Source organism: Anopheles funestus, chromosome 2RL, assembly GCF_943734845.2.
Source record: "Anopheles funestus chromosome 2RL, idAnoFuneDA-416_04, whole genome shotgun sequence".
NCBI classification, from domain to species: Eukaryota; Metazoa; Arthropoda; class Insecta; order Diptera; family Culicidae; genus Anopheles; species Anopheles funestus.
This window is the reverse complement of record NC_064598.1, coordinates 28,401,656-28,414,177: the sequence shown is the minus strand read 5'-3', so window position 1 is coordinate 28,414,177 and position 12,522 is coordinate 28,401,656. Positions and strand designations below refer to the sequence as shown.

The 12,522-nt window shown below is 38.6% G+C and overlaps 2 protein-coding genes across 2 annotated transcripts; both read right to left on the bottom strand.

The window, feature by feature from the left end:
* Window positions 1–15: 15 nt before the first annotated feature.
* Window positions 16–1,253, bottom strand: LOC125766563 (protein cereblon-like). Its single transcript, XM_049432629.1, has 4 exons — window positions 887–1,253; window positions 521–723; window positions 269–446; window positions 16–190 (listed from the first exon to the last, which is right to left on the bottom strand). Exons 1-4 carry the CDS (start codon window positions 1,002–1,004, stop codon window positions 144–146), a joined length of 546 nt encoding a protein of 181 aa, XP_049288586.1. The 5' UTR covers window positions 1,005–1,253; the 3' UTR covers window positions 16–143.
* Window positions 1,254–1,692: 439 nt separating this feature from the next.
* LOC125765363 (uncharacterized) lies at window positions 1,693–9,777 on the bottom strand. The gene is made up of 8 exons (XM_049430382.1): window positions 9,574–9,777; window positions 8,089–8,320; window positions 7,824–7,960; window positions 7,445–7,737; window positions 5,327–5,399; window positions 2,357–2,588; window positions 2,155–2,291; window positions 1,693–2,058 (listed from the first exon to the last, which is right to left on the bottom strand). The coding sequence occupies exons 1-8, from the start codon at window positions 9,638–9,640 to the stop codon at window positions 1,751–1,753; spliced, it is 1,479 nt and encodes a 492-aa protein (XP_049286339.1). The 5' UTR covers window positions 9,641–9,777; the 3' UTR covers window positions 1,693–1,750.
* Window positions 9,778–12,522: the final 2,745 nt, after the last annotated feature.

The window sequence follows — 12,522 nt, the reverse complement described above, 5'->3', positions numbered from 1 at the left end:
CATCCAGGTCCGTGAATCGATGTGCAAACTCGCTTTCGCATTCCTCGAGGAACGCTTGTTCTTCCGGGGAAAGGACGTTGATGTGCCTTTTTGGATCAACCATGATTTATCCTTGCTTTAGTGTGTGTGTGTGTGTTTGTGTTTTAATTATCACGAAGAGCTTTCTCTTTCATAAGCAATGAATTCACGTCTGAAAGAAACGTAAACAGTGATCAACAAAGAATAATTATCACCAGACATATGTTGTATGTTGCATTTGTTTACTTACATCCTTCAGTAATGATGCTTTGAAAGATGAGGGCGTAGAAACCTGCTTCGGAAGGGAAACTTTGCTCAGCAGTCGCGCTTTCGATAGGTTCGAACATCCACCCGAGCAGTGTGTGACACTTGGGACATACACAAACCTTCCAAGCGTATCCAGGGAACCAAGACGACTTATATGTCCACTGAAAAGTGAAGAATGTTTAAGGAAATAGATCGATGGAATGGGTATGCTGGTACACATAGTGCAAATCATTACCGGATGGATCTTTGCACAGGATGCTTGTTTTACTAGAAATATGTGAAACCGAATTCCGAGCGGATTTTGTACTTCCTGTATTAGAACCGACCGGGTTTCTGCAAATGTGTGGTTCGTAGCACTTAGTGCCAAGGGACTATATTTGTCGAACGCTAAATTTGCTACGCTGACATCATTACCACAGGTGCGGCAAATAAAAAAATCTAGAAACGGTTGTGAAATTGGAAGGAAAGTGAAAAATTTTAAGCACTTCTAGAACTACCGGCAAAAGAGCCTACATTCGCTGGTGACGATTACAAAGGTAACGCAATGCGTTCATTATCGTTCAAAGCAGTTTGTTTTTTGTTCGCCACTTATAGCACTTACCTTCAACCACGGTTTCTTCCTCGTTATTGTCGTCTGCCAGAGAGCCGCATGCAAATAGCAAAACTATTAAAAAGATGAAAGAAATTCGCATAAATTTATGCTTTTGATTGCACTTCATTGGATAGCATTTCAGAGTGGGAATTTTACGGAAAAGAAAAGTCGAAAACAACAGTAGTGGTGGGCGTGTCTATTGACAGTTGACTGACAGCTGAAGGATTCCGATCCGGAATACTTGTTCCGGGTGGGTTCATATGGTTCCGGATTACAAAACGAGAGAGAAAGAACACGATACTAATTCAAAAATTATTCGCCGTTATACAAAATTACCGTATTTCTAATGAAAGTAAATACAGTACAAAATAATTTATCATGTTATATTGGTTTACGTTATTTTGTATTGGTTTATCATTTTCAAGTAATATATCTGGCTTTATTGAACTGAATATAATATTATGTTATCTTGCTTCGACGTAGTAAATTTACACGGTACATGCAAAATTGTGTCTACTTCACCAATTTCCTTTCATATTTAACCGATGCTTTCTATTTAAATTTTCTTTCTTGTACTGTATGCAATCTTCATAGTAACTGCATTAGATACAGTTTGTAGATCCGATCATCGAGTCATGTGAGAATAAAGTGAAGACTTTTTGAAAAAATGCTTCAATTTCCTTGCCTTAATAAGGGGATATACCACAATAAACATACTTTGGATAACCCTTACGACAAGGGTTGATTTTATGTTACAATTGCCTCAGTTTTCTTTCCACAATCCATAATCAATCTTAGTGATACACAATGAATGATTCTATATCGACATCACAAGGTATCATTTATATTTATTAATCGTTACTTTTATCGCAGTTAAGCATTTGGTAAAAATAGCTCATCGTAAGGAACATTTTCAAATACGTTCGATATAATAGCTCGGAAAATGTTCGTAAATGCACCGATGATGGCCGGCTTCAGCTCCTTCAGGATGTCTTCCCAGTTGTCGTTTAGGAATTGGTTCATATTGTCCCCCAGCGCCTTATCACCATTAAACAAATTGGTCAGATGCATGTAAAACCGGGTGGTATCGAACGTAGCCTTAATTTTGTTCATCTGGAAGTACTCTTTGCCGTTTCGCTTCTCTAGTCCACCGTTCCACTTCATCAGGAAGTCGCAGTTTACTGAAGAAGTACGTATTGATGCCAAATAAGATATTGAGGGTGTTTAATCAATGTTTTTTAAAGCCAATTTCTTGCAAACAAGAAGTATGATCTTACCCATTGTCATGTTACTAGCGCCTTCACCCTGGATGGGCAGAATCAGCACCTTTCCTTTAATCTTGTAACTGCCAACGAGGGACGCGACTGGTAGTAATAAATTCATCTCCATCACGTTGGGGTTCGCCGTAAAACCTCTGTAGATAAAAGGAACACATTACATTAGGATCGGTAATCGGTGGGTTGTGGGTGGCATGCATACTTGGCCTTCTTCACAAGCACATCCTTGAACCCGGTGATATCAACATTTTTAAAGTTCAGCACAATGTTAACCGGTCCCGTACCCTGCACAATGTCCATTTCGTCGATGCGCAAAGGGTCCAGCGAAGCAAGCCCTAGCCCCGGAACGCCACTCTGGTACTTGTGGAATGTGTCGGATATGGCTTGAGTGATGCATGATTCGTCGCCCGCTTTACAACGGCTGTAAGAAGCAGCTGTAAAGGATTGGAGGAAGTTGGATTGATAAAGTACAGTGAAAGTAACAGCAATTCCTATCAGGAAAGGGATTGTTTCTACCCTTCAAAGTAAGTTGTGCGTTACAATTCACTATGGTATAAAAATTTCCGTTTGTAGAAACAAACAAAACAGTAATCGTTCGTACTAATGATTGCAATTAGAAGCCCGATCGTAACCATTCGAATGATCACTCTTGAGTCGTTAAAACTGTGCGCGCGTAAAAACACAATTCATTAATAGTGTGCCAACAACGTGTCGCATCTTCTATCGCACCGAGACATCACATGTCGGCCGGTTCGACGATCCGGAAGAAACAGCACGAAGCCGGTTTTTTAAAGTGAAGTTCAAGTTTAATTTAGCGACCGGTCTGATTCACGTGTTGTGCTTCAATGGCACTACCCAATAAAAGAAGCAGGTGGATTTCCGTTTCTTCGATTGCGTTTGTACGGGGAAACTGAACGTCCTTCACACATATTCGCTCTAACGATTGATGATTGAACAAATTTTAATAAGCTTTATTTATCTTTGAAAACCCCGCACTTTAATTAGATGAGTGAAGATGATTTGCTAAACATTATTCACAATATTCACTAAATGGAATATTTTCACTGCGTTGATCAACACACGGAAAAACTTTATCAATTTTATTAGGCATTTAGCAATACGTACGTAATTTGATACCACTGCCTAACGCCACCAATCCCGACAAAACCACGAAAACCACCAATCTATTCATGTCGATTTAATCACCAATAAAATCTACGATCGATACTGGGGACACTAAGCGTTGAGCTGTGGAGCGATCGTTAGATCTGTACTACTAGGCTGCTACCAGCACCGTGCGTTGTTGGCGCGAAAGTGAAGCTCTAGAAGCTGCCCGGTCAGTGCTGGTCTTTATATATGTTAGCGCCGGTGAATGCCGCTTGTTTGTCGTTGTTTTCTATTTGTCGTCCACAGTCGCAGCACTTCTTCTTCCCCCACCAATGGCGCACGCTCAGGAAGCCTGCTGGATCGGTGCCGCGGGAACGGTCGGTTCTTACGCTGCCATTAACGCCATCCCGCGCTGACGTACGTCACCAGCCGGCAGAACTGGTTGCGATGATCTTTTGCGGCCGTTGGACGGGACGACACGCCCGCGACGCACGCGTTCTGTGCGCGCGGTGCTACTTATTGTAAGGTAAGGTTTGTGGAAGAAGTATATACAACAAAAGATTGCAAACAAAGCCACAAAACACGCAGGGCAGGCAGACAGGCAGCAGCAGCAGCAACCTGAATGATCAAACGCTTGGCTTTTTCAGTTCGCCGCTGCGCGTCCTGAAAAGCGAGAACAGTCTAATAACAGGATAGGCCGAACCTTATTTGCACACCTAACCCCGAAGGTGACTTATCGTTGGGTTTTTTTTAGTTTCGTTTTTTTGTGTGTTTACTATTACACTTACTATCAAGTAGAGTAATCAGCTCTTGGCAACTCTTGTTAGTTGATATAATTTCTTCTGACCTTTTTTATGGTAATTGTATGGATTTCGTTGTTTTCTTAAGTCATCCATGTACTTAAAGTTCTAAGTACAAATTTTTGATCATACGAAATACTTCACTATATGCAATCGATCATGGTTGGGTTTTGTTCATCTTATTGCATTTCTAAAGTAAAGTTGGATTTTTCCCATTCGTTTGGATTTCTCCAATAAGCTTTGTTTAATATTGGAACTCAGTCGTAATGGAAAGTACCTAGCATTGCTCTAGAATCAAATGGATTTAAATACAAAATAAGATGCAGCGCACGTACACGAACGATTATCGGACAAGTCGCATTACCCAGCCGAAATGATAACAGTAATTATCGAAGATCGGTAAATGATCGGGAAAAGTAAAAAAAAATGAAGCCTGCTCAGTACAGCTACTACAGGCCATTAGTCGTCGCAACACCGAAGGTTCGTGACTTATGCGTCATGCGGCACATGTAAGATGAGACACACGTTCTTACAAATCCTTCCCCTTCAGTTGATCAGTTGATCAGTTGTTCAGTTGATGGCAGCAGCATCCGATCCGAATGGAAATAGTACCGGTCGGTTCTACCGACGATCAGGGTGTGACATAAAAGGTTAATGAAAAATAGTACATTCACATAAGTACATGTGCTTGAAACAGTTTTTGCTTTATCGACCGTATGGCGCTGGCTCGGTTTGACCGGATACTACCGTTCGTTTTTTTTGCAAGTTAACCCATAAACGTGTGGAGTTTGAAAGTTCACGTTCCATCTTAAAATCACACAACGTCCGGTAGGAAAGTAATTGGCAGCACTTCTAACTGTTGCAGGTAATCTGGAATGAACAGGGAACAATCTTTTGCTTGAGCAATGGCTGTTAATTGCTTACGTTGTTAACATTCATTCTGTTGAGGAAACACAGGAAACGACGGTGCATGGGAAGATAGTTGAATGGTTCAGAAGCGTTCACCGGGCGAGTGGCAGATAAATAATATCAGATAGTGCACCTAATGAACTATCCCATTGATCGCGGGAAAAATAAGGTGAAAAGGTTATTAAAAACAAACAAAATTGATGCTCAAAAAGTCACGTGTTTTGTTAAAGTTGCTTTGCTAACTACCTTTTAATAAATCGAAATGTATTTGCAAACAGTTTAAAACTATATTCATCGTAGTGCATGGTATCCAGGAAGCTGAATGAAACATTTTACATCTCATTTAGTATGCTTACATTGGTAGATATGTTCGTGTTTTATTATGCGCGTTTTCTTGTCACCGTTAATTGCACTGTTATGTGGTTCCATCTGCAGAGTAATAGTACATTCAATTTATCCATGTTTTGCGTTACCTTGTCTATTAACCACAGGGAAACCGGAAGCTAGTCGCATCCAATAAGCAAATAAACAAGTTTTCTTTGAATCTGTCACGTTTGGTAAATTGATTGTTCATAAGAGGAAACATCCACGGTCGCTACCGTTATGCGGAATCACATTTGAGAAGTGCGGAAGATTTTTTTTTTCGTTTTTCAATTAGCTTGTAGGGAAGAAATATGCCTGTTCCATGTTTTTTATTCTTTGATATATTTATTGAAAATTCATACCGTAGAACTCAGCAATAAATGAGAAATAAATTTTCGTTAATAAAAAAATTAAAAGAGATTCGTTTATTTTGGGTTTTACCAGAATGATCGTCAGGGAAAATTGCTTATGAGGTATTATGGGGCAATTAGTAGCACACAAGAAACAGAAAAAAATGTAAAAAAATAAACGATAGATGCCAAATCTAATTATTTTTTTTGCCAACTTTACATTTGGTAGTACATCACGATCATTGAATGGACAGATAAAGTGCGACGATAATCTACTTCCTATTCTTTTTTATAGTGCCTTTAGTATTAACTTATTTCTACTTACTTATTATCTTAAGATTATCTACTTACTTAACTTATTACATTTTTTTCTTTCTTAATATGTATGATGTTCCAGCATTTGGCGTTAAAAAATATATTTTTCTAAACTGTTAAAGCTTATTCTGGACGATTAATATTCCACCACTTGTAACAGAATTCGCTATTGACAAAATAACATATTGTTGGTAAATGACTAATTTTGAAGTTCTAATCACAAACATGATCATGATCAAACATGATGATACATTGATTTAATTCAACGTGTTAATCGATGATAAGATTTGCTCAATAATAATCATTAGTGATACATTATAGTTATCGCTATTATAGAATATTAAAAAAAATTATATTGCAAAAGAAATAGAGATCAAATAAATGGTTAATAAAGCCAAGAGTAGCTATAAAAATGGCAGGTCATAAGATCTCCTGTGGTTGTAATGCCGTAAAGCTGAAGATGATTGTACACTGTTTCGAAATGAAATTTATTTTATTTTTTAATCTCCAGGTTGAGAACGTCCAGGTTGTATACTTTTGTGTATTTTATATACTACTCAGTTTAATTTACATACCACATAGCTGGAGAGAAGGCCTATGATATGGTAGAACAATTTATCGTGTGAAAGACCGGCGCCACTACCACCATATCTTTTTTTACAATTACTAAAACATCGATAGGATGTGGTTGCGATTAGTTTTACCAAATTAGATGAGTGATTCGTTCCAGAGAAATCCTCCTAGCTTCAGATTTCAGTATTATTTATATTTCTTATTCGCATATTTTTTTCGGAAGCTACGAAGCACATTAAAGATTGATATTTCTATGTTTAGTTTAACAGCTTAAGCAAGAATTTACCAAAGTTAATTTTTATATTAATAAGATAAAAGAAAATAATATCATATATTAAGATAATAAGAAAAGAAAAAAGGGGCGGCCCGGTGGTGCATGTGAAAAACGGCGCCCGTCCACACGGCAGGGACCGGGTTCAAATCCCATCCGGACCGTCTCCCCGTAGCATGGATTGACTATCCTGCTACGTGGTAAAATAAGTCTTGATGCGGCCAGGCCGTTCTAACCGAGCAAAAAAAAAAAGATAAAAGAAAATTGACAAATTCATAATTGAAATCTCCTTATAAAAAATTGCCCTCAGTGATTGTCAAATTTTAAAATCCGTCTTTCTCGATTCTGTTTAACTTCAGGAAAAACATGGATTTGGTATTCTCTTGGAAATAGTCGAACGCTTTGGAGCTTACCTTTTATAGTCACCCTAGCAGTTCTTTTTTTAAAGAAAAATAAACATAATAGAAAAAAGGCAGATACACTCGGCACCTACAGATTAAAAATCTTTTCCATTTGGTTTTATTGAAAAATGAATTTCATTAATGTTTTATTTTACTATAACTTATTTCGCCATGTGCTCTTCCTACCCGACTTTACGCTACGTAAAGCTCATTGTACGGAACCTTGTTGAAAACGTTGGTGACGACAGCTTCGAAAATCTTCGTAAAAGCCGCCGATATTGCCGGTTTCAACTCCTTCAAAATGTCCTGCCAATTATCGTTCAGGAAGACATTCATGTTATCACCCAGCGCCTTATCGCCGTTGAACAGGTTGGAGAAGTCCATGTAGAATCGGCTCGTATCGAAGTGTACCTTAAATTTGTCGACCTGATAAAATTGTTTCCCATTCCTGTCGACAAGTTTGCCGGTCCACTTTAGCGAGATATCACAGTCGGCTGGAAATGGGTGCATCGATCGATTAATGTTGCAACTGTTTTATGAAAAAAATCTTAATCTCCATTCTGTGAATTAAACTACTCACCCATGGTCATGTTGCTGGATCCTTCACCCTGAATTGGGAGGATCAACACTTTGCCATTAATTCTATATCCTCCAACCAGTGATGCAACCGGTACGACCAAGTTAAGATCCATCTTGGTAGGGTTGGAAGTAAATCCACTACAAAAATTAAATTAAATCGATTAGTCTAGAATCGTATGCTTAACTCATAGTTTATATAAACTATATATAGTTTGTTAGTTATATTAATTCATTTAGGTATTACATTAGAATATTATTAAACGTACTTGGCTTTCTTAATTTGTGCATGTTGAAATCCAGTCAGATCGACCTTCTTGAAGTTAAGCACAATGTTGATTGGTCCATCGCCTTGTACGATGTCCATTTTATCGATGCGCAGTGGATCCAACGGTACGAGCCCTATTTCCGGTACGCCTTTGTGGAAGTTCCGGAAGGTAGCGGTAATAGCTTCCAGCAAACAGTTACCATCTTCCTGTTTGCACCGTGAGAAGGAAGCAGCTGTAAACGTGAGAAGATTCAAGTTATTACCTCGTTACTAGAAACATGTCTACAGTTCACCAACATATCAAATCATATCAAACTGGTCCAGCTGTTTACAAGGATACACAAAGACCAGAGACTGTTAGCGACAGGTTTTGAGAGACAACCATTTTGATTACTTCATTACGTTAGCTGACAAATGAAATGGCGGTAAAAGCAATTAGCAACACGTGCTTACGGCCTTTAACCGGTCACATGTTTCGCTTCAAACGGATATGCAACGTCGAGGCTCTACGGCTAGTTAGCGATACTAGCCTGGCAGGCTACGCCATATTGTTTAACTAATGAGAATCGTACCTATTCTAATCATTGTTGCCCCAGCCCCTGGCGTCAGTGTTAACCATATATGCATACGAATCCTGTTTTGATTGCGTGTGTTCTCAATCGCTGAGAATAAATCGCTTTCATCACGCAACGTTCAATGTTTCAGGCGATTGTTTTTACTAGCGAAACATGTGGAGATCATCAAATGACTTGATTTGTTGCTTACTTAGCTTTTGCATGATCATTTTTGTTTGTATCTTACTAATGTGTTGCCGGAGCAAAACGTTATTATCTAAATTACTTTCGTATCGCGAATCATTGTTAAATGCTGAATAGAAAATTCTTCTATTTTACAGATCAATTCCTAGATACGGCTAATATTTGTAACAAGAACTAATTATCCAAGCGAAATTTGTTTTTCTCTTTTGAACAATCTGTTTTTTATAATTAGAAAAAAACAAAAATAACTTCATTCGACCACGAATAATTTCGGCTTCCGTACAAAGGGGAACACCCAAAATTAACCTTCCACGGTTTATTGATCACTGATTCATCCTCATTATGCTCACCTGCTGTGGAGTTTACTGAACCTAATAGCTAGTGCAAACAGAGGCGGAAGGTGACTGTTACATCTGGTTAATTTTGCTGCTAACTTGTCCGTGAATAATGCCGTACGGCTTCATTCGCTCAAGGACATCAATGTACAGCATCCAGATGCGTCAGATGCGCAGGCAAATATTAGCGAAAAGAATTAAAACCGCAACCTTAAAATGCTTCTTTGTACGTATTTTATCCACAAATAACGCTTGCCGTTCACTTTTCCCCCCAAAAACGTTCGGTGCCGGTTTATTACCGAAAAACTCTGATCGACACACTGACTTTTACGGCTATGCTTTGGGACGTAAAACCGCTATTCGTTAAATTTAAAAATGAAACAAAATACGTACGAAACTTAGCTGTGGATCCGCACCCGATAAGGGCGGCCGTTAGTAGTAGAACAATTTGGAGCTTCATGCTGGAGCTTTACTACACTGTACAGAACACGCACTTTACACGCACCACGGTAATTATCGATCGGATCCGATCATTAAACGTCACGCGACCTGATTGCACCGATCGCACGACACAGACTGGGACACTACCGTACCGTGCGGATCGATCTTATATGCGCAACGCCGATCTCGGTGACTTTGCGAATCAATCGAGATTGCGTCGATAAAACAAAGGCGTACGGGTAATAGGCTGCTGGGAAAGAGAAGGAGAGAGAGAAAGGAAAAAAACATGCAAAAACCTAAACCCATAAGTGAATAAAACAAATCACCAACACATACCATCCGTCTAATCCGTACCATTTGCACGGTAGATGTACGTCACCGGTGTTCGATCTACGCACCTCAGGTCACCACACCCATCGCCGACACTAACACATATCACTTTGCTTAGTGGTGCGTACGGTGAAGTAGTAACTGAAGTGATCTGTTCAGACCAGCCCACACAGCTGTCAAGTGTGTGCTTTATGCTGGGGTTAGGTATGCGTAGAGGGTGTTTTGCCTCCTCACTGTCAGTAATGTTGGGTCCTATAGCAATCACTGCAGGTTAGCGGAGAGGTTAGCCTTCTCCGTTTTGTTTGGACCCAGCGTGTTGGACCTGCGTGATGGACCATACCAGTCGCGATAGCGGCAAACCGGAAGGATCCGGTTATCCGGTAGGCTGACTGACCCCTAGACAATCTTCATGCCCGTTACTAGATGTTGAACTTGAACTTCTGATTACAGTTACTATTGGGTGCGAATAGTATTTATTTCGTTCGCTTGTCTACTATTCTTATGGTTAGTTTAGTATCCAGATTGGAAAATTGTATGTTGACGAAGGCCTAATTTTTTTTTTAATTTTCCAAGAGATTATTCTTTTCAATACTATTTATATAACTCTAACTCTGCAAATTTATATATTATTTATATTATGTTTATATATGCGTATATACAAACTATTTTACCTTTATACGTTGTCAACTCTAGTCCTTTGTGGACGAGATCCTTGGGAAATACAACTTCAATCCGGAACGGACTTATTGTTTCTTCCTGTCCTAACAGACAGAACGATTTGAGTGGCCTACTAATGATCGCATACACAATATACGATCAAGTAATTAATTAATCTACTAATGAGTTGAAGCATTTTTGTTCCTTCTGTAAACCATTAGTGCATACCATTTAATTGACCGTAATGGTGTCTAGGTAGTTCTTACGAAATGAGTACATTGACCCTAACCGTGACACAAAAGGACAACGCATCATCACATCTGTGGTGACTGCAATAATGCTTTACAAGCTTAATAATTAACCACTATCGGTTAAATCACCAGAAGATATGGAGTGAAATAAACGAAAGAAAAAACTGTACAACACAACAAAAACAAAAAAAGGCCGATGCGCAACTGCTTGATGAAAATCATCTCATCTCTGCACGAATCTGATGCGGAACTGAATTCTGCAAAACGAGTTTCACTAATGGTATCGCTTGATAAATGGTTCCAACCTGTCCGCCGTTCAGCGTGTCGAACTTACCACGGGCATTAAACTGGAAGGATTGTCCTTGACATTGACCGAAGACGCAAACCAGTACGGTACAACAAAGCTGACTCGTTCACACGCAGACTGTTGCTGCCCTTGGATGCTGCTGTGACCTACAAAGTTGGTCGATAAAGTTTTGTTTAGAACTAATTTTGTTGGTAAAAAAACGACTAAGAAGGAGTAGTAGTTTAAACGTATTTAAGAGAGTTTTTGTTTCCTTTTTCCTTTTCGTTGGTGTGTTACTAAACTTGAACGAAACGAAGAGTATTTGACAATTGTGGTCCATTTTCCTAAACGCTACTGCTTCACACGGGTAACATAGAAAATCGTGTAAGTTCAATGGCCGGTTGTTTATCATTAGACGGAAATCAAATTTAAAGGAATGTTTACATTGTTGCAGTTGTATTTTTTCTTCTCTAATTTACTCCCTGTAATTTCTAAGCACAACAACGCAATAAGTGCATTAGTGGATTGCATAAGCGAAATATGGAAATGTACAGTTCAATTGATTGGGAAGGAAATTTCCCACACAATAGCATACATTCAAAATATGTTCGTTGTACAAGCTTCAAGCTGCAAGTTGGTGTAGGGTGATAAAAAACCCGCTTCTAATGATCACTGTTAATAACGTCACGTTAGGGTAAGCCGGTGATGGAACGATTCGATGCCACAGATCGCTCGAGAAGCAATGTTGATTAGCATAATCGTAATTGCGTAGAGTACAGAAGTTTGTTTTTTTTTGTGTGTGTTAGATCTATGACATGACCGCTTTAGTGTTGCGAAGAGTTGGGTCATTGAGTTGTTTGAGTTATGAAGCGACTTGAATAATTTCTTCCGCAACGAAACATTCGTATGCGAACAGTATGCCATCAATTAATTCTATTAGCCTGTTTCGAAGTGTTTGATTTGTCTGCCAAATGAACTTGACTGGGTACCACTTCAGGTGAGGTTTGGAGATAAAAATTTCGGAGTGTTAGCCTTGAAGATACTTTTTTTCTTCAAATTCCTAAATCCTAAATCTTCATAAAAAAGTCGTAGGTAAATGATAAAAAATCGGTAAATGCATTGCAAAAAGAAAAAAAAAACGGTTTAAATTTTGAAAAACAAAATGGCTTTGTGTTTGTGTTTGAATCATTCTACAGTTATTCTTTGTTCTGCATGAAATATATTGTTTTTTACATTAATACGAATTACTTTTACATAATAAACAATAATTATTAGTTCATTGTTTTCACACCAGATGGACTAGTTTAATGTACTAACTTCTTTCTCACTTTTTAAATTTACAATTTTTGTTTTACAACTTTTGATAGCCTTTAGAAC